This window comes from Ochotona curzoniae, unplaced genomic scaffold (assembly GCF_017591425.1).
Source record: "Ochotona curzoniae isolate NIBS_2020 unplaced genomic scaffold, NIBS_Ocur_1.0 contig_3520, whole genome shotgun sequence".
NCBI classification, from domain to species: domain Eukaryota; kingdom Metazoa; phylum Chordata; class Mammalia; order Lagomorpha; family Ochotonidae; genus Ochotona; species Ochotona curzoniae.
The window spans coordinates 7,394,006-7,416,082 of NW_024465894.1; the positions used below are offsets into that span (position 1 = coordinate 7,394,006).

Here is a 22,077-nt window from a genome sequence, read left to right on the forward strand (position 1 = left end):
AAGCTGAAGTCCAGTGAGCGTGGAAGAACCGAGGGCCCACACACAGTGGCAACGCAGCCGCCCGCAGCCAGTTCACCAGGAAGGCCGAGAGCCCAGCCAGCTGCCACCGCCCGGTTATCTTATTGATTCTTCTAATCACCCAAGGTGGGTGGATACGTTAAAGAGTAACCAGTCACTTAGGGAACCTGCGACTGGGGACGGTGGCTATCGCCATGGCAACAGCACCCTGGCCAGGCCTGAGGTCCATTCAGGTCCTGGTCCTGCACTCAGAAGTTCAGGGCAGCCAGAGTCAGAAGTAAGAGACACGACCCCCCAACTTGAGCGAGAGATCCTAGCAGGAGAGTTGTGGAGGCAACAGTCCCAGCTGGGTTGGGTTTTATGGCTGTAGACCATGGGCGTGGCCTGATGCAGGAAGCTGGGACTCCAAAGGAGGGTGGAGGAGCACAGGAGGGTGAAGCCCTGAATTTATGAGACCTACTGGATGCAGGGAGCTGCATGCAGGTATTGCTGTGTTTGGATTAAACTTTGAGAAAAAGGAATTGAGGCACACAGAGAGGTCCCTGGCCCGAGTCTCCCAGTGGCGATCCAAGGGAATAGGGATTACAACCCCATTCTCCCCTTCCATCTCGTGAGACTGGAACATCTACTACAGGCCAGGCCCTGTGCTAGACAAACTCCATGACAGAAAAATAGAACATGGAAGACACAATGCAACATGCATCTCCACTTCCAAACAAAAGATGGACTTCCAACGAAAGTGTTGGACATATCTAGGCAATAGGATGTTGGACTGTCTGACATTGTCTGTACCAGTATTGTTGGAAAATTAAAAAAAAAAAAAGAAAAGAAAAGAAAAGAAAAGAAAAGAAAATGAACATGGCAGACACAGGCCTGTCCCTGGCTGCTTGCAAACTAACAGCAGAGGAGACGAGCCTGTGTCACATAGTCCTCGCTGGGGACTGTGAGAGTTGGGGGCACACATTTTGAATGGAGCCTGCCATGCCAGTCTGCACCCTGGTTTCCAGAAGCAGAATCCCCTGGTCTGTGTGCTTGCATACTGCACACCTGGAGTGTTTTGGACCTTCTCCCACATCCTCTTTTCTTCTTTTGGATCTCACATCCTATTCTGGGGTTCTGAACTCTGGGTGCTTCACCATATTGCAGGGACCACACATGAGAGACACTGAAACAAACTCCGGCCAAGAATAATCTGCTAACCCCAGCTCCTTCATCTTCTGGCTGCGTGGACTCCAGTACATTTGTATTTCCTTCATGCAAAATCGACCTTTCAGGCTGTTCTACCTAGGGAAGAGCAAGTTGATCTGATCCCTCTGTCCACTGCCTCATTCTCCAGGTCCTTACCCCAGCAATGCCAGGAGCTTCTTCCCACCTACTTCCCCCTTATTTCCTCTTCTTTAGCTTCCTCTCCACGCCTGTCCCCTCTCCTTCTTCCCCAGGCTCCTCTCACTCCCTGCTTCTGCTTTGATTGTCTGAGACTGTCATTGAGTTTGGTCCCCAGCTCTCCACTGTCACCCATGCCGTCATCATTTTCTCAGAGTCTGGCCAGGTTCTTTCCATCTGAACTTGAGGTTCTCACCATCATTGGCGGTCCAGCATGGAGAAGTGTGAGTTGCCATGGTGACATGTGGACCTTCTCTGGACCTTCTGTTCAATTTGTCATGCATCTACAACTGCTCACCATGGGAAAGTTTATTTCCAAACAAATTCCTCTGCAGGCCAATCTACCTGATACCTCTTCAAGGGCTTCCATGAGATCCAAGCAACACTTCATCTGATGGTATTGTTGTATTTCTGTTGGGCTCCCATTGGTTACCTGATGGCTGCATTAGTTTTGCTTTGTTGTTGTTTTTAAAAACAACCTACCCATTTTTATTGGAAAGGCAGATTTACAAAGAGAAGGAGAAACAGAGAGAAGATCTTCCATCTACTGGCTCACTCCCCAAATGAACGCAATGGCTGGAGCTGAGTCGATCTGAAGCCACGAGCTAGGAGCTCCCTCTGGGTCTTCCACATGGGTGTGAAGGGTCATCCTCTACTGTTTTTCCAGACTGCTAGCAAGGAGTTAGATGGAAATGGAGCATCTGGGACATGAACTGGTGCCCATATGTGATGCTGATGCTTGCAGAGGGAAGGATTAGTCAACTGAGCCATCACACCAGGCCTGGCTGCACTAGAATTGTAAGCTGCAAGAATAGAGCGAGGTTGCCCAGAGCCGAGATTCACATGCTTTTCCTGCAAAGGGCTAGAGGACATATCTTAGGCTTTGTGGGCCAGACATACTGTGCTCTCTGCCACTGAGAGTGGGAAGCAGCCACAGGCAATATATCAATCCACAGGCAAGGCTACACTTTAGCAAAACTTGATGTATAAAGCAAGGGGTGAACCAAATTTGCTCGTGGACCTTTGCTTGTCCCCTAAGTGACATTAATGACTTTTGTGATCCTAGTTGGCACTTATACATTGTGCCAAGGGCTGTGACCCATCTAACATTTGGCACCACCTCTTGGGGTAGATACTGTTGGCATCCCCATCTGTGGTCAGCCTAAGGGTTCGAGAGCTTCAATAACTCAGCCAGGTATGCATAGCCCCTTTGTTCAAATTGAACCCAGGTTGTTGGGCCCCAGAGTCAACCCCCTTGGCTGTGGAATGAATGAACACAGCAGGGATCAGAGGCAACTGGAATGTGAAAGTCTACAGAAGGTGAAAGCATTGTGACACAGAGACAGCGACAGACCTGTGGCAGCAGACATGCCCTCACAGGTGGCATGGCAGCTCAGAAGCCAGGACTCCTGGACAACCTCCACTCCTTCCAGCTCTGCAGTGTGTGAGGCCCGTGGCAAGAACCAGCCCAACTAGCTCTCTGCTCCTTTGCCATGGACTCTCCTCAACGCCATGCCAGAAACCTGGGGTCATCTGCAAGTCCCGTCCGACAAACAGCTGAACGGGGTTGCAATTCTTCACATCCCATCTCCGGTGAGTGGGAAGGGCGATCATGAAGATTTAGCATCCCATAGAATTGGTTCAAATTCAGCTTCTTCAGCTTCAGTTTACCTCTGTAGCATGGGGATAGGAACAGTGACTATGGCCTGTGAGAGCTATGATAACTCAGGGTGATTAAGAGATGAGAGTGCTAACCTCCTAGGCAGCTCAGCAATGCCAGTGGCTGGCATCCTCTTTACCTTGCCAATCAGGACACAGGAAGGGCCAGAAGGGAGCTGTTGCAACAGCATGAAGAATGCTGAATTCAAATCCTGCGGCTGCTCTTTCCTGGCTATCAAGAGGGTCATTATCAATGAAGTTTCCAAAACATTCCAGAACTGCCAAGAAGTCAGCCAGTCTTTTCCACCCTCACTGTCATCATTAATTTACAAAAGAGAGGAGGCGCTTCTTTTTTTTTTTTTTAAGATTTATCTTATTTTTATTGGAAAGTCAGATATAGAGAGAAGAGACAGAGTGGAAGATCTTCCGTCCGATGATTCATTCCCCAAGTGGCCACAACAGCCGGAGCTGTGCCGATCCAAAGCCAGGAGCCCAGAGCCTCTTCAGGGTCTCCCATGCGGATGCAAGGTCCCAAGGCTTTGGGTCATTCTCAACTGTTTTCCCAGGCCACAAGCAGGGAACTGGAACAGCCAGGATATGAACTGGCATCCGTATGGGATCCTGGTACGTGCAAGGTGAGAACTTGAGCTGCTAGACTACCACGCTGGGCCCAGGAGAGGAGTTTTTTAACTTGCATCCTCACCCTCCATTGAAATAGAGTCAGGGAGATACAAGCTAAGAATAGTGAACTCCAAGTCCTGGATTCTCTTCTTTCTTTCTTTCTTTCTTTCTTTCTTCCTTTTTTTTTTTTAAATTTACTTTTGTTGGAAAGGTAGATCAGATTTACGAAGAGAAGTTGAGACAGAGAGAAAGATCTTCCATTGGCTCATTCACTTCCCAAACAGCTGCAATGGCCATAGCAGAGCCAATCTGAAGCCAGGAACCAGGAGTTTCTTTCAGGTCTCCCATGGGTGTAGGCTCATAAGGCTTTGGGCCATCCTCCACTGCTTTCCCAGGCCATAAACAGGGAGCTGGATGGGAAGTGGAGCAGCCGGGATAGGAACCAGTGGGCTTGCAAGGGGAGGATTAGCTATTGAGCCACTCTTGTGAAGTGGTCTCATTCCTGTCCTCATTCTTCTGTGAAGTAGAGTCCCAACACAGGCACCCACTCACTGAGGACTTTGCTTCACCAGGTTCCTTCTGACCTCCTTCCTACGACCCACTCCCTTCACTCTTCTTTTTGACTCTCCAAGAGCCAAAGGAGAGGGGACCAGAAACAAACATTGCCCTGGAACTCAAGGACTTTCTCGGGAGCCCCCAGGAGGGCAGAGGGGGTGGTGATCACATACACCAGCTGTGTCCTGTTGGGAGTGACCAAGAAGGGAGAATGCTGGCTGCGGAACACTGGAGGGACTGTGAGCCTAGGCCTGTGTCCCGTCCCAGGGTGCTCACAGGCAGGGCCTCCCGCCAGGCAGGGGGTGGGCCCCCTGCCAGAGGGCAAGGTCTGAGGGAGGAGATTTTACTATCTCAGGAGACAAAAGGACTTTTGTGTGTTATGATCCCTGGGTGGGATGGGGTGGGGAGAGGGGAAGTTCTTTATTGGAATGAGAATGAGATTATAAGGGAGAAAAAACTGGGAATCAGAGACGCACAGTCTGAAACTGGAGACAGAGGGATAGAAATCAAGGCAGAGAGATAAAGAGGAGGAAGGCTCCGGCCCTGGGAGGCAGGGTTCCTTCCAGCCTATTCTGGGAGTTCCCTCCCCAGCTCTGAAAGTTTAGGGATGTGCACTCATTGAGAATCCTGGCACCAACTTGCAAGCTCTAAGTCTGACCCTTGGCTGAGTCTCAGTGTACCCATCTGTGAAAAGGGCCCAGACCAAGCAGTGGCTCCAGGAACTTGCAACAGAGGTGGGTGTAAGGCAAACACAAGCTCAGGCCCATGTTTGTAAAAAGTTCAGACTTGGAATATGTCTGAATCAAAGAGTGCCCAGGCACTGGCTGGTTGAGACAGGATGAATGGAGGTGGGATCCAGGCTACAGACCGTGTGATACATGCCTTTTATTGGATGGGCCATCTTGACTGAGTTGGAAGCCTTAGAGCTGCAAAACTGAGCCTCTGGGATGGTGCCATTCAACATGGGCTGTCTGAAAACGGGTTCATGAAAGCTAGGGGTCTCCTTCGCGGAGGGACCAGGGGAGAGAGAAGAGAAGGGATGTGAGGGCCTTTTCTCATGCCAACTGACCAGATGTCTGGGAATTCCTTCCTGCCTGACTGGCTGGAAATGGCCTTGGGGCCCAGGGCTTTCAGAACCACACGAGCCTGTTGGACTTGAGGCCGGAGAAGCACATGTTGTTACTGCAGCTGCCTTGGTAGCTGGGAGGGCAAGCAGAACACGGCCTCCCCACCTTGTATGGCGCCTCTCCAAGCCAGTTGCCCCTGGAAGAGAAAGAAGAGGCCCAGGGTAGCGGGGTCAGGGGCTGGGAGAGTACAGCGAGCAACTTACACACAGGTGTCCGGGACAGCATGGTGGCCGCTGACAGCGTGACCTTGAGCGAGTCACATCCCCTCTTTCACACCTAGCCCACCACCCTCACGGGATGCAGCCAAGATCTAATACCGCCACACGTGGGTGCACCCAGCACCGTGCCAGGCAAGTACGTGATGCAATCCCTAATCCTCGGCTGGGCAGATCTGAGCTCTGACCCTGTGTCCTGGCACCTCTGCTTCATTTCTTGAGACTCGAGTTTATCCTCTGAATAAGAACGACAACATGCCCATGAAAGTGACATGAGAGGAGAGAACATATGTTAACTTAGGAATGCTGTGCAAGTGACAGTGGCATGTGAGATGGCAAGTGCAGCTCAGCCCCAGGAGAAGGTGGCTGCCATATCTCATCATCACCATGGCTGTCTACGTCTTTGCTGGTTTTCTCTCAAATTCCTCCTTCTTGTTCCCAAACAAATCCTATAGAAAGACCACCATCTTTAGCAGGGAGAGGCAGGCAGTTGGTGCTTAACGTTTGCAATCTTTCTCTTTGGGCTGATTAAAAAGATTTGGTTGCCCAACAATGTGACTAAGAGTAATTCCATATGGTTGTGCATTTAATACTGTTACACACACATTTCATGTTACTTAGAATTTATCAGACTGTTTAACATGTGACAACACACTATAGGGGCAGGTGTTTGGGCCTAAGGTTAAGACACTCTCAAGTTGGACAGAGGTGCCGGCTGCTGTGCATCCTGGGAGGCAACAGGTGGTAGTCCAATTGCATGGGTCCCTGCTGCCCACTGGGGAGACCTGGAGACAGTTTCAGGCTCCTGGCTTCTGCTGGTGCAACCATTGTGGGCATCTGGGGAGTGGACTAGTCTAGGGTGAGGGACTCTCTCTTCCTCTTTTAAATATATATGCATGTATATCTGGGTGTATATGAGTGTGTAATATACTAAAACTCAGTGATGAGTTGTATGGCAAATGAATTCTCTCTCAAAATCAGTTTGTTTTGATAACATAAGACCCTACTTCCATCCCATCATTGTCCCACTTGCCAGCTTTGGGGGGTCTTCCCTTTTTCCTGGCAGGCATGGAATGGCAAGCTTGCCCCATAAATGACCAGAGGACAAAGACAAGGATACTTCAAAAAGTGTATGGAAAGCAGAATTAGAGGATAAGTTCTTTTTGGTACAGAAATTGCTTAAAATCTGTGCATACAAACACAGAAGAAGTTTAGGGGCAGGAAGGTTAGGTGGGGATGCCTGGGACGATAGAATAAAAGTCATTCTTGGGGTGGGTGCTATGGTGTAGTAGGTTAAGCCTATAGAATCCCAACATCCCATATGGGCACTGGTTCGTGGGATGCTCCACTCTTTTTTTAAGATTTATTTATTTATTGGAAAGGCAGATGTACAGAGAGGAGGAGAGACAGAGAGGAAGATCCTCCGTCCAATGATTCACTCCCCAAGTGAGCCCACCGGTCGATGCTATGCCAATCCGCAGATCCGAAGCCAGGATCCATGAACTTCTTCCAGGTCTCCCACATGGGTGCACGGTCCCAAGGTCCTGGGCCATCCTCTACTGCTTTCCCAGGCCACAAGCAGGGAGCTGGATGGGAAGTGGAGCTGCTGGGATTAGAACTAGTGCCCTTATGGGATCCTAGCGTGTTCAAGGCGAGGACTTTAGTCGCTAGGCCACGCTGCTGGGCCCAGATGCTCCACTCTTGATCCAGCTTCCTACTAATGTGCCTGGGAAAGCAGCAGAGGATAGTCTGAGAGAGTGGGCCCCATTGTCCATTTGGGAGACCCAGAAGAAGCTCCAGGTTCCTGAGTCTGGAATGCCCCAGCTCCAGCCCTTTCAGCCATTTGGGGAGTGAATCAACAGATGAAAGATCTTTCTCTGTGTCTTTCCTTCTCTCTGAGTAACTCTGCCTTCCAAATAAAAATAAATAAATCTTTAATTAAAAAGAACAAAGCTCATTTTTTTTCGAAGAATTTGATCCCTTGGGAAAAGTTCTGTTTAAATAAACAAACAATTGAAATCACTGAAGCTAAAAACTTGAAGCATCTAGAACAGAGAACCTCGCTAGAACCTAAGGCCACGTGTAAGTAGCATACGGCATGATCAAAGCAGCACACAGCCCTGTGCTTGTATTTCACGCCTTCTGTTTTGTGGGGCAGGTGGCATTAATCCTCAAAGGGGAAACTGAGGCCTGTGGAGATACAATGACTCGCTCAGATCTTCAGCAGGGCTGTGGTGGAGCTGGTGCAATGGTTAAGATGCCCTTGTGATGCCTACGGCCTGGACCAGAGTACCTGGTTTGACTCACTGCTCTGCTTCCAGTTACCTGCTGACACGCAACTTGGGAAGGCAGCAAGATGACAGATCAAGTACCTGGATCCTTGCCACCTGAATGGGAGACGTGGCTTGAGCTCGATCAGGGTCCCAACTTCAGCCTGACCCAGCTCTGGCCATCAATGGCCATTGGGGGTATAAGCTAAGGGACAGAAGATCTCTCTCCCTGTCCCTTTCTCTAGTTCTGTCTCCAGCTCCAGTTCCCTAGCTTGCTTGCTTGCTCTCTGCCTTCCATGTACATGGATAAATAAGTGCATTTTCAAGGCACTTTAAAATAATAAAATTCCACTGAGCCTTGAGCAAGCCTGTTTGGCTGGCAGAGGGTGTGGCTCCACTAAGGCCAAGGCCTGCCTGGCCTTGGAGTAGGTGCTTACCTAATGGCATAGTTGCAGACCAGGTACACTGCCTGATGCCAGGTGCTGCCCCAGACGTTGATGCTCTTGCAAGTGTGCATGGCACAGCCCAGCCGGTTGGAGGAAGCCCACACCATCTAAGGAAAGGCAGAGTCAGGGGGAAGGATTCAGGGAGCCACAAAGCCTGCCCTGATACCCACGGCTGCTAACACACCTGTGTTGCTGCTCACATGATTTTGTATATTTGCTGTTCTAATATTTCTAAATCTCGATGTTTTTTTTTTTTTTTAAAGATGCATTAGGGCTGATGCTGTGGCATAGCAAGTCAAACATTTGCCTCAGTGCCAGCCCTCCACATAAGCACCTGTTCAAGTCCCAGCAGTTGCACTTCCAATCCAGTTCCCTGTTAATGTGTTTAGGAAAGCAGGGGAGGTAAATACCAGGGCGTGGGCCCCTGCACCCATGTGGGAGACCTGGACGACACTTCTGGATCCCAGCTTCAGAATGGCCCAGCTCTCGCTGTTGTGGCCATTTTGGGAATGAAGATGGAGGATTATCTGTCTCTCCTTCTCTCCCTGTCTTCTTATCCCACCACACTACAGCACCAGCCTCCTCATTCTCTAGGTTGTACTGGCTACATCTCAACTTCTGTGTTGTTAAATAAAGTGGACAAAAACAATCCTTCTCATCGAATATATGTGTTGATGAACTCTTTCTTGTAGGTGGAACCCAGCCTGCCACAGGGTCATAGAAAGGGTTGTACATGGGAAGGCTGGCAGAGCTGTGGCCTGTGTACATGGGCTTGGCGTTGTGGTCTGAGCACTGAGTGTTAATTTCCAAAGAGATGTCCACCTTCCAAGCCAACAGAGCCTTGAGAAACAAACCAGGCAAGACATTTCCCCATAGAGCTGTATCTACACTCCGCCAGCCTGCAGGATCTGGCGCCCCGCTCGAGCCCAGGCAGTGGGGCCTGAGTTCCTCCCGTTCCTCCCCTTTGCATTTCCTCTAAGGGACTTCGAGCTCTGGTGGAGGCGTACCTGAGTGTAGTGCGAGCACACGGGGCCGCTGCAGCGCCAGGGGCAGTGTGGGTTGCAGTCCCTCGGGGCAGGAAACAAGTAATGCCGCTTCTCCTCAGACCACGCCTTTACCAGATCCACCACGGAGCGGAACCTGTGGAGGCGAGGAACGTGAGGGACGAGGGACAGAGGGGCAGAGGGGCAGAGGGGCAGAGGGACGAGGGGCAGAGGGGCAGAGATCCGGGCGGGAGCAGCGCCCGGCACCCGCCTGTTGGGTGGCCTGGGGTGGGTCTCCTCAGTCCCCATCCTCAGTTTTCCCCACCTGTACAATGAGAATGAGGACGGAAGCCCCTTCCTCACAGGTGTGTATGTGCAAGATCACGTGGGATAAGGAGACTTATCCCAATCGCAGTTAAATGGTCACTGAGTCCTCACGCTGGTCATTGTCACACACTGCTGGTCATTGTCATACAAAGGGCCAGGCTGGAGGCAGGCACTTGGCCCTGGACCTGAGGAATGCCCAGTTTGGGCCTCGTCAGATTCGGTTGTCAGAGACAGATCTACATAAGGGTCACAGAGGGAGAGAATCTGGATTAAGCCAGGCTGGAAACTTCCAGCAATGCTGCTGCTTTGCCTAACAGCACTGCCACTGCCATCGTCTCCTGATGACAGCTTGTGGGGCTCGGGCAGAACCTGACGGGAAGGTTTTAGACACAGAGGACGGGGAAGTCTTGGGTAAAAGAGCACATGGCCCAACATCTGGAAGGTTCTGGGGGATCATTCACTGCTCCCCAATTCTGGCTCTAGCCCCCAGCCGGCTGCCAGAGTGGAAAGAGGCAACCAGGGTCCAGTGCCCACCCAGCACAGCTGAAAGCACCAGCCTTGTTTGGTCTTCCTGCTCCTCTGGAGCCAAGGCTGATGTGGAGAGGCGGGGAAGGTGACTGCTTTTCTCACCTCTTCATTTGGCAAAGTAAAAATGTGACCCCCCCCCCCCCCCCCCCCGCCCCTTCAAGTGGGAGTGGCAGGAGGAGGTCAGACAGAGGAGTGGGTTTGCCAATCTCAGACTTTGCTGGAACCCCCTGGGGCCAGATGTGCCCTTCCCACTGCTGCCTTCATCATCCTTGTAAGTCACTCCTTATCTCTGTGACATCCTGCCTCTGTAAGCAGAATGTAGGCTTGTCCTGTGCAGGGAACTGGTCTCCCTAGCTCACCAAGCATAGCACCTGACATGGAGTAAGTTGCTCATGCACATTTGTCAAATGACTGAATGGCAGGCAGAGGGTCACTCACCGGCCGGCATGGATGGAGAGGTTCTGCCCCACGTATTTCATCAGCTGCGAGGGCCCGTGAGCCCAGATGCACTGGGTGGCCCATGCCTCAGCAGATCTGGCCAGCTGCTCATCCCAGACCTGGGGGAAGGAAGGTTGTAAACTTCCAGCAGGGTCATTACAGTGTTTGGAGATGGGCATTTAATTGGGGCCACGCCTCCCTTATCACCTTGGAATCCCATCACAAACCCACTTGACAAATTAGAATACTGAGGCTCTGGGAAGGGCTGTGACTTCAGGGTCAAATGCAGGTTCACACCCAGGTCTCTACTCCAAGTCTGCTGCCTTTTTTTTTTTTTTTTCCCTTACTGAACTAAAAGCCTGAGGGCCTCAATTTGAGTGACATCTCAGGATGTTTGCCCAAAAGTTTCCAGCAGCCCCTGGGAAGTGACTAAGCCCAGGGGGATGCCTTGTATGTTGGACTTTTTTTTAAGTATGTTCATATTACCATTAATTTTTAAATCTAAAACTGGATTTTGAAATGTGAAAATATATACAAGTTTAATTTTTAAGACATCAAAGGAGACGTGGGAAGTCTATTCTCTCTTCTGCACCTGTTCCCCAGTCACACTGCACTCTGCGCCCAGGGGCAATCCGCATTGCTTGGGCTCTCCTCTGGGACCATTGTATTACTCCTCACTGTGATTTCCATGCGTCCTCTGAATTCCTCTGGAATTTTAAACTCCCAAAGTCAGGTACAATCGAACACAACAAGCATCTTAACTGCTGTGCTAACCCTGCACCATGGTGATGCTGCACTTGTCACAGAGGTGGCCAGCCCTGGCATCGAGTGGGTAGGTGCTGCTGAGCTCCTTCCAGAGGGAGGAACCACAAACACTAGCCTTAAACACCAGCGGGACTGAGGCCAAGAAGCCCTTGCAGAGTGATGGTCCTTTCCCCTGGGACTCCAGCAGGAGGATGTAGGGGAGTGGACGGGATGGACACTCTACTCCAATCATTCTTGGACTCTGGAATGATAGTGCTAGACCCCAAGGACCAACAGTTTAGCTGGGAACTACGAGCAAATCATAGCTGTTACCCATGTGGAGGGGCAGAGAAGGTGACAGGAGACCCCAACTTTCATGGGGCTGTGGCAGCCAGGGCAGTTGGAATGAGGGGTGCATCCTCTGATTCCTACATTTGTGGTGAGGAAGAGATGGTGGGGGGACAGAGGTACACACCTGATCTCCTGCAGAAGGTGAAGGAATGATCCCCACATATTTCATCTGCTGCGAGGGTCCGTGGGCCCAGATGCACTGGGTGGCCCACGATGCTCCAAAGGGGATAAACTGAGGGAAGGAACCTGCTGAACATTAGATTCACCTCCACTGCCATTCTCTGCTCCCCGGGTCCCTGGGCACCAGGCTCTGTGCACTGACACATCAAGAAGAATCAGTGCCACGCATGCCCAGCTGCTGCTGAATGAATGTGTCATTTGTTTGGAAAATGGTAATAAGTGAATGAGTCAGTCCGTGAGCAAATAAGGGACTTAACCTAGCTTGAGCTGTCTGCTTCCTGGCTCCTGCTTCTGCCCCTCCCCAGCCCTGTACTACCTCCTGGTATGACCTGGCACAACATTAATGATATGACCTGGCATGACATGACATGGCATGTCGTGACTGATGTTTTGCCCCCACCACCAAGCGTAAGTTCCATGGGGAGAGGAACTACATCCTTCCTCATCCATTCAAGAGCCTGTATCTGATGAAACTGACCTCTTACCCAAGGAGAAGCATTCCCCGGCTACAGTGTTGTATGGAGAGAGGACGGATGGGCCGTCTTTCCCTAAAGAAATCTGTGTGTTCGTGTGTGGTGGGGGAGGGCGCAGAAGCCTGTCACTGCAGGTTGCCTTGGGACAATGGTCCCAGGGGAGGAGCAGGGATTAAGGGCAAGGTTGCCTCTGCCATGCAGGGGGCTTGCCTTCTCTGCAGAGGGCCCTGGGCAGTGCAGCCTTCCCAGCTGCCTCATTCAGCCTGGGGACCTCAGCACCTGTCCCCCACTTCTCGGGTCCCTGGCTCCAGGGCTTGCTGAGGGCAGCCTGGGCATGTAATCACAATCATACACACACACACACACACACCCTACCTCTGGAGCCAGAGACAACACACAGCCTGAGGTGTGGAGCCAGGTCTAGAGCACTGGTATTACACTGTTACATTGTTTAAGATACCATCCCAGGGGTAGGTGGGCTAGCTATAGGAATCCCTGCTGTGTTGCTTCTGACCCCAAGCCCTGCTAACACACCTGGGAAGGCAGCTAGCGGATCATGGCTCAATTACTTCAATCCCTGCCATCATGTGGGAGACCCAGATGGAGTTCCTGGCCGCCCCCCGGCTTCAGCCTGCCCCAGGCTCAGCTGGCGTGGCCTGGGAAAGTGAACTAGTAGCTGGATGCTCTCTCTCTCTAAATTCACTCTTACCTCCAGTCACTCTACTTTTAAGACAAACAAATCTTAAAATAATAATAATAAAAATACAGTAGATACAACCTCAGCAGGTATCCCTGGGTTGGAATCCCAGCTGGGGATATGTGCAAAGTGGGGGTGAGGGAAGTTGTGGAAAACTGGGGTGCCCTGTAAATAGTTGTCCTGTGCCCCAGACTCCCTGAAGACCCCATGCAGTTGCCTTGGTTTCCTCATCTATACAATGGACAGACTTATTTCTGCCCTCTGCTTAGGACTCAGACACCAGACACTGGCTAATGGGGCCAGACCAGCAAATGGCCCAGCTGTTCAGAACCAGCCGTGACTCTGGCCCTGGGAGAAGGGCTGCTGTATGCTGGGAGAGGTACTGGGGCAGTCAGGGGGACTCACCATGTACTCCATGTTGGCAGCAGGTGGGTGCACGCTGGCTCGGATGTGGTTGTGATAATCCAATAAGGTGGTCATGTCTCGGGCAGAGATGTGACGCTTCCGGCGATGCCGAAGCACCCCTAGGCCACTCAGGGGCCTCGTGGCTGTGTCCTCAGGTCTGGACAGTGCCAGAGTGGCATTGGATATCATCAAGGCATCCACTGTTTGGCCTGCCCAGAGGAGCAGGCCAGCCAGGCCTATGGTGCTAGGCAGCAGGGACATGGCTGGCTGTGGGGATTGTTCTCTGCTTGGGTCAGTCAGGGCTGGCTGCCTGGCAGGGGCAGGCATGAGAGCATCCAACCCCGAGAATTCTCCTCCAGAAAACTGCACCCTCTTGGAACGTGGCAAAGGTCTCCTGACCCAGCTCTGGTCCAGGTACCTAATACTCCTTCTTTCCTTCCACAGGGTGCTGAGTGGTTTGGGCAGTGGGGAAAAAAAATGCCCAGACGGTGGCTAATCCAGACCAGGCAGGCCCTGGGGTGAACTGGGGCCACAACTTCAAAGGCAGGGCCCTGTCCCACCCACCCAGGAACCAGCAGCTCAAATGTCCTCCCCTCCAGTCCCACAGGAGGGGGCTCAGTGAGTGGCCTCAGCAGGCAGGGCCAACCTTCCCCAGTGTGCTTAGCCAACCCTGGGCCAACCCTGATGCCCGAGTTGGAGTTACTTAGGGACTGAGAGAGAGATGCAGAAAGGACTAGAGGGCTGAGAAAAAGAGAAGGAGAGTCAAAAGATAGCAAGAAAAAAAGTTCCAAGCTACAGAGGAGGAAGGAAGGAGAGAAAAGAGAAAGAGAGAGAAAAGCACAGAGAGATGGGGACAATGGAAAAAGAAGCAGAATGCAAGAGAGCCAACTGGCAGCAAGAGGTAGTGGATCTGGGCAGCAGGGCAGGTGGCAGGAAATGACTGAGAAGGTGGGGGCCTCTGTGGATACTCTGGTCCACCTGGCAGCTCAACTCGGCCCGGCTACTTGAATGGTGCTCTGGAAGCTGATGGCATCTGACGTCCCTGGCCCCACGGCCCCCTCCCCTGGCACTCAGGCCAGGTTTGGACAAGGCGGCTCCGCCTGCTGGTTTCTGGCCCTCCCAACCCCGCCCTCACCCCTCATCCCTCCAGACTGCTGTTCTAAGCGCCACCTGGAGCTTACAGAGCTGAATTGAGCTGCTAGCCAGGGTCAGGGTCATGGTCAGGGGACAGGGATGGGAAGGAAAGAGGTCCCCAGAGGGGGTCTTACCATCCCCGCCCAGGAGCCAGAATCCAGAGGCTTCTGTCTGTCTCCCAAACTCTGACTTACCAAAGTCACCTTACCTCTGATGAGCATTTTCTGAATGTTTTCCCCCCAAAGCTGCCCAGCCTCGGAAGGGGCAGTGAACGTGGCCCCACTTAATGAACGAACACTTGCTACGTACCAGGCCCAGGGCTGAGTCCTTTCCACACACAAGCTCAGCCACACCCAGCAACAGACAACAAAGCACCCCGATTTACAGATGGAGCTCCAGACAGGGGAGGGAGCAAACCCAAAGTGGAGCCAGACTTTGTGTCCATGTTTGAGCCTGGGGTCCTGTAAGTTGGTAAAAAAAAAAAAAAAAAAGTCACTGAGTAATCGCTTGGAAAAAGCACCATGCAGCATAACGAAGTAGCCCATGGGTCAGGACTCTGTTGTCTAACCCGCTAATCGGGCATGCTTGCATGAGCTACTCAGCCATTCCGTGAGCATCTCTAAATGGGATGAATGATAGTGGCCTCGCGTAGTGCCGCTAGGAGTACAGGAGTGTGGGCAAAGGTTAAGTGCTCTATGGATCATTTATGGCTCACGTGTGTACTTGCGTGAGTGTGTATGTACTAGGGTATCATGCGTGTGCAAGAACACTAAGATGCATATGTGTGACACACGTATGTGTCCACCTCTATATGTATAGTGATGTCTGTACAGCGAGTGTGCTGATTTCTGAGTTGTTGAACTTCTGCATGAAGAGTTTTTCTCCTTAATTCCTTGTGTTTGCTAGGAACAGCAAGCATTTGTAGCAGCGAAAGCAGGTGTACAAACAAAAAAGGCACCCAACCCAAGGGAAAGCACTGGCAAGCCTCAGGCACCTAGGCTGAAAGTATTCTCAGACAGTGAGATTCTGCCCTGGCCCAGCTGGCAGTGTGTGACCGGGGGTGGGACTGGGCTACTCCAGCTGGGTCCTCCTCAGACACACGGAATTCCCACCGCAGGGAGCCGCCAGCCTCAGCCTCTGCAACCCAGACAGTAACAGCTGCCAAAGCACACACCTTCCCTGTGGCAGTGGCTTCCCCAGCCCAGGCGGATACTGCTGCTGGCTGCGAAAGGCAGGGAGGCAGAGCCGTGAGTCCTGAGGGCTGAAGTTCCTGCCCTTTGCAAGGCTTTCCCATCACTGTCCCACCAGCAGGACAGAGAGCTAGCCATCTCTGCCTGCAGGGTGCTGTGTGACCTGAGGCAAGTGTCTGCCCCTGTCTGGGCCTCTGATATCTCCCATGTAAAACTGAACTCTTGAGGAGGCAGGCCCTCAGGTAGCCTGAGGGAGGCAGATGCAAACAATCCAGGCGTGTGGGAGCACAGGCGTGTCAACAGTGGAACCCAGCTCTCTGGGAATGCCTCATGCAGTCCTCTACCATGTAACCGGCACATTACATGTGTGACTCACGGGCTTCACAGCTCCCTTGGAGGATAGCCCTACTCACTGCATAGATGAACATATTGAAGCTCACTCATCAAGTGAGCTTTGATGACTTGCCCCCACAGACATTTGCAAAGCAACTGGCATTCTGATAGTGAATGCCCAGGACATACATGGGTTGAACAAGCATCCATTGTACACAAAACACACACACACACACACACACACACACACACACACACACTCAAATCAGCCCATCCTCCTCCCTCAAATCTTGGAGGCCTCCATCCCCTTGGCCCCTCACACCCTCTCTCTAGTGCACCTGCACTGCCCTTGCATAATACTCTGTTCCCAGCTTGGCGTCCCTAATACAAGCAAATAGAGGCACGCTGGCAGCATCTTGACAATGCCCCACTCTGTTTGCAGTAACCCCTTTGCACAGATGCGCTCATTCAATCTTCTGAAATCCCCTGTTATTTTTATCAAGCCCATATTTATTCACATGAAGAATTAGCACCATGCAGCAATTCGCTTCCCCTGTATCACACATCTGCTGGGTGGCAGAAGCCAGCTGTGTCCTGCCCTTGCAGGGATGGACAGACATACAGACAGGGAAGAGAGTACACCCCAGTCACCTGGCAAGGAGCTGTACGGCTGCCCCACACATCGGCAGAGCCCCAGCAAACACGGCAGCAACAAGCACACGGCAATCCCTCAGCCACTCCACCTGGGGGGACCCTCTTTGTGGCCCGCATCAGCCAAGGCTGTGTGTGCCCAGTCTCTGTGGCAGGTTTCCCGATGTTGACGGCGGGAAGCAATCAGAGATGGCCCAAACTCAGGCCTAGTACTGATCTCACCTTTTCGGGTAAGAATGCCTTTCTCACCGCTAGATTTCACTCTGCCAGACTCAGCCACTGCCCTATCCTTACCCCAGTGGAATTCTTGCTGGGCTCTGGCAAGCAAAGGGAAAAATCTTCCAGAGAGAAGTAGTGTTCCAGGCAAAGTGGCTTGGTGAACTGGGGGCGTTTGGGGAGTGAACCAGTGGATGGAAGGCATCTCTTTCTCTTTCAAATACACGGAAGATGAATACATAATGAATTAAAAATAAGTATTATAAGAAGCATGAACCCTCAGATCTCTGTCACTTCAAAGGCAAGCAGGCCCGAGAGCAGAGTGTTGCCTGTTCTGCAGATGACCCAGAGGGAAGCACGGGTCTGGTGAGCAAGGACCAAGTCTGTGGAGCTGGAGAGCTCCAGCTGACCCAGGGAAAGCCACTGGACCCCTCTCAACCTCCATTCCCTCCCTGTAAAATGGGATGAAAAAATAGATAGCACCCTGTTGAACTCCCACGAGAAATTCAGTGATACAAGAAGCATTCAGCATAGGGGTAGGTGTTTGGTGCTTTGCGAAGTTAGCCTAGACATAGTTGATGGGATTTAGGGGATCGCGGAGTGCACTGGAGGACCCAGCCAGGTGGAGACGGGCGTATATATAGCTTCAGGGTTTGAAAACAAACACTGTCCCACCCGCTAATGGGGCGTGCTTGGTGAGCTACTCAGACATTCCGTGAGCCCGGCATGATAGCATAGTGGCTAAAGTTCTTGCCTTGCATGCACCAGGATTCTATTTGGTTCATATCCTGGCTGCTCCTTTTCCCTTCCGGCTCCCTGCATGTGGCCTGGGAGAGCAGTAGAGCATGGCCCAATGCCTTGGAACCCACATGGGAGATTCCAAGGAAGCTCCTGGAACCTGGTTTCAGATCAGCTCAGCTCCAGCCATTGCGATCACTTGGGGAGTGAATATGCAGATGGAAGATCCTTCTCTGTCTCTCCTTCCCTCTGTAAATCTGACTTTCCAATAAAAATAAAACGTAAAAAGCAAACAAAAAAACCACCCAAGCTGGTGGCTCGGACACCTGCCTCCCATATTGGACTGCTTGAATTCCAGCTCCTAGCTCCTTGCTAGTGTGTGCCCTGAGAGGCAATAGATGGCTTAGGTATTTGGATCCGTCCCATGGGGGGAACCTTGGCTAGCTCCGGCTTGGTTGCCTCATCTGGCTATAACAGGCATTTGAGAACTGAACTAGTAGCTGGATGATTTTTTTTTTTAAATTCAGTTTCTTACTGCCTTTCAGATAAAATGAAAATAAATAAATAAATGAAACTGTTCTAAAAAGTCCATTGCTATGTGTAAAACAAAGTGTTTACACTAAAATTCACTCAATTTTAGCTATTAACTTCTCCAAAGAGAAGCACTGCCTGTGCTTGGGCCTCTGTAACACACGCAGGAGGCTGGCTGGAGTTCCAGGATCCTGGTTTCAGCCTGGCCCAACCATGGTGCTGGGCCATTCGGGGAGTGAACGAGTGGATAGAAGATCTGTTTGTCTCTCTTCCTCTCTCTTTCTGTAACTCTACCTTTCAAATAAATTCTAAAAAAGTTTAAATCTTTGTGTACGTTTCAAAAGTTCTTTCAACAAGTATAAAATTAAAATTCCACATAAGGAAAAACATACATACCAGGAAAGCTAGCTTGTTCCTGCCACACATCCCTCCTACCCAGCATACATAAATACTTCTATAATATCCACAAAACCCCCCAAACTGTGCCCACACAGACAAGCACCCCAACACAGACACAAATAGATGTCACAGTTAAAGCAGCAGACACACAGCGTCTGCCACTCAAACCCACGGCACACCCACCTCCAAACAGATGCTTTTCCACTCCGGGCCCACGCAAACACTCCGTCCATGCCAACATGCCAGCCTAACCACGGGCTGAGTTGTCTCAGTGGGCAGGTTCTTTTAAAAATGTGTTTTATTTGAAAGGCAAAGACAGAGACAGAAAGACCTTCTGTCTGATTCACTGCCCAAAGGCCAAGCCCAAGTCAGGAGACCAGAACCCCAGCCAGGTCTTCTCCGTGAGCAGCGAGCTGCAATGAGAACTCGGCCGCTCTGATAGGAGTGGCATCCTAAGTGCTGTGCCCAGCATCCGTCCTGACTGGGCAGGCTCTCGGATCACACAGAGGGAGCTAGAAGCCTGGGTCCCCTAATTTCCTTACCCTAGAACTTAGGGCAAGTCATATCATTAACTCAGGAACCTCAGTTTGCGCATCTGTAAAATGATTCCTCTCTCATGAAATGAAACAAGGTTAAAAGACAGACCATAGGGGCTGGCGTTGTGATGTAGCAGGCTAAGCATCCACCTGTGGCACTGGCATCCCATATGGGTCTGTGTTCCACTTATGATCCAGCTGCCTGCTTATGGTCAGGGAAAGCAGTGGAGGATGGCTCAGGTCCTTGGACCCCTATGCCCACATGGGAGACCAAGAAGAAGCTCCTGGTTTCTGGCTTTGGACCTATGCAGCTCTGGCTGCTGTGGCTAATCAGGGGGTGAACCAGCAGACGGAAAGCCCCTGCCTTTTTTGCTGTTGTTGTTTTTGTAGCCCCTGCCTTAAAAAAAAATTTATGGGCTGGAACAATGACTCAATTGCCTTAACCTCCTCTTGCAAGTGCTGGGATCCCATATAGGCATAGATTTGTGTCCTGGCTGCTCCACTTCTCAGCCAGCTCCTTGCTGGAAAAGCAACTGAGGACAGCCCAAAGCTTTGGGACCCTGTACCCATATGCAAGACCCAGAGGAAGCTCCTGGATCCTGGTTTCAGATCAGTTCAGCTCCAGCCACTGCGGCCAATTGGGAGTAAACCAGTGGATAGAAGATCTTTCTCTCCAATCTGTAAATCTGCCTGTCTAATAAAGATAAATAAATCTTTAAAAAAGGAAAAAATGGTGGGGCGGGGGGGGGGGTCTGGCCCGAAACCAATAAACTGCTGAGGGAAGAGCCTGTGTCCTCACGAACTCCCATCAGTCATAAGTGGTGACTTACAGGTGCTATCAATTCACTCCAGATCCGTGTATAGATTTAATATTATCTCCATGAAAACTCCAACAAGCTTTTCTGGAGGAAGCTGGCGAACTGATTCTAAACTTTTCAGAGTTTAATATAAGTGATGGATGATGATGAAGCCGGAACAGCGAACGAGCAGAGGTTAGAGGAATGAGAGCGGGCGGGCACAGCAGTAAAAGGAGGAGCAGAGGGCAAGGGGCACAGTGCCCGCGGCTGGAGTCCCAGGAGCTGCTTTCTCACAGATGCCCTGACGCATGGAACCACAGGCGACCCCAGAGGCAGTGCCGGGCAGCCAGCCTCCCACCCTGGGGTGCCAGAGGTGTGGGTTTGGCAGCAGCTGGGAGAGAGAGGCCCACTGGACCTCGCTGACCCCTTGGAGAGTGCTGCGGGTTCCAGAGCAGCCCCTGGCCCTGCTGCCCCGGTTGCCCCTGCTGCCCCGGCTGCCCCGGCTGTCCCTGCTGCCCCTGGTCCCTGGCCCTGCTGCCCCGGCTGCCCTTGGTCCTGCTGCCCCTGCTGCCCCGGCTCAAAACTGTGCCCTTGGGCGCCAGCGCCAGGAGCACTGGGGAATCTGTGTGGCAGCGCAGTCTGCAGCTGTACCACCAGGTGTGACCGTGGAATTTGCTGTGTTGCCATGCCCGTGCAGCCAGAGCGGAAAAGCTTCATTGTCAGCCTCCCCTGCTTTGCCACGGGCGCTTGGGGAGTCCGGCATTCCTGTGCCGGGCGGGAGCGCGGCCTGAGGCCAGGAACCTGCAATTGGATTCAAGAATCCAACGGGCGGGGTGGACAGGGACCCGCGGAGCCTCGGGGCTACCCACCCATTGCATGGGGAAGGTGACCCTTTGCCTGGTCTGCCTCTCAAACCATCCTTATTCCAGACGTAATGGTTTTTTTGCACCTATTATATGCCAGACACCAGCAAAATACAGTTTCCCACGTCCATGCAGGCAGCTGGGTGGGTTGGGTGGGGGTGGGGAGGGCACTCCCGTACGCTGGTTCATTTCCCTAAAGCCCACGATGGCCTGGACTGGACCAGGAGCCAGGTAGTCAGTCCAGCTCTCCCACAGGGTCTCAGGGACCCCTTCTTGCTGCCTCCTTTTGGGGTAGAGTGCATGTGAGCAGGAAAAAGGAATGGAGAGCAGAGCCATGTCTCCCACAGAAGAAGCATCCCAAGCAGTGTTCTAGCCGCTCTGTCCTGCTTGGGGTTTGTTTTTCAATACCGAGACTAGACTTGAACTCACGTCTCTGGCTGTGTGCTTCATCTATGTAGTAACTGGTTCCTCAGTCCTACCAACTGTGTCTGGGCAAACTTGGCCAAGTGCTGTGGCCACCTTGGTGGCTTTAACCCAAGGCACAGTGAGGCCAGAGGGGCACCTCCAGCCCCAGGAGGGTGTACCCCTCCCCGCCATGGGGCGCAGGCGGCCTAGCTGCCAGCTGGGTGGGTTTGCTGTGTCTTTTACCTCTCTGTGCCTTGGTGTTGCCCGTTGTGGAGGGAGTAATGACAACCCTTGCCCAACAAAAGTCAAAAACAGTGGAAGATGATCCAAGACCTGGGGACCCTGCACACATGTGGGAGACTGGAAGAAACTCCTGGTTCCTGGCTTTGGAACTGGTTCTGGCCATTGCAGCTACTTGGGGAGTAAACCAGTGGATGAAAGACCTTTCTCTGTCTCTCCTTCTCTCTGTGAATCTGCCTTTCCAGTAAAAAAAAAATGAATATTAGAACAAACAAACAAAAAAACATAGCAAACAGCAAGGCACTGAACACGGTGCCTATCCATGCAAAACTCAATGAAACTGGCTTGCTGTGTTTTGTTGCCAGTCTGCTGTTCCTTGTTTTGTGGTCGCTGCTGTGTATTTTTGACAGCATTCTTCTGCTGTATCATAAATGCGCAGGATTCATGAAGTTCACGTGTTCGTGTGATGGCCGTCTTCAAAGCTCACAGCTAGGTGAGTGCTCACAGATGAAGGCCGCAGCGCTGTACGCAGCATCCGACCCCTTTAACAGCACGGGATCAGATTCTGCACCAGTCCTGACAACGCTGGACCCGCCGGGCCCAGATGATGGGAGCCTGGCTCTG

General features: G+C 51.8%; 1 protein-coding gene across 1 annotated transcript; it reads right to left on the reverse strand.

The window, feature by feature from the left end:
- Window positions 1-5,366: 5,366 nt before the first annotated feature.
- R3HDML (R3H domain containing like) lies at window positions 5,367-13,681 on the reverse strand. The gene is made up of 5 exons (XM_040981094.1): window positions 13,421-13,681; window positions 10,571-10,689; window positions 9,302-9,434; window positions 8,286-8,401; window positions 5,367-5,499 (listed from the first exon to the last, which is right to left on the reverse strand). The coding sequence occupies exons 1-5, from the start codon at window positions 13,679-13,681 to the stop codon at window positions 5,367-5,369; spliced, it is 762 nt and encodes a 253-aa protein (XP_040837028.1).
- Window positions 13,682-22,077: the final 8,396 nt, after the last annotated feature.

Coding starts and splice junctions, on each gene's coding strand:
- R3HDML (XM_040981094.1), bottom strand. CDS start 13,681: ATGTCCCTGCTGCCTAGCACCATAGGCCTGGCTGGCCTGCTCCTCTGG. Junction 10,690..13,420: donor CTGCCAACATGGAGTACATG/GTGAGTCCCCCT, acceptor TCCTTCCCCCAG/GTCTGGGATGAGCAGCTGGC. Junction 9,435..10,570: donor CTCTCCATCCATGCCGGCCG/GTGAGTGACCCT, acceptor TCGCCTCCACAG/GTTCCGCTCCGTGGTGGATC.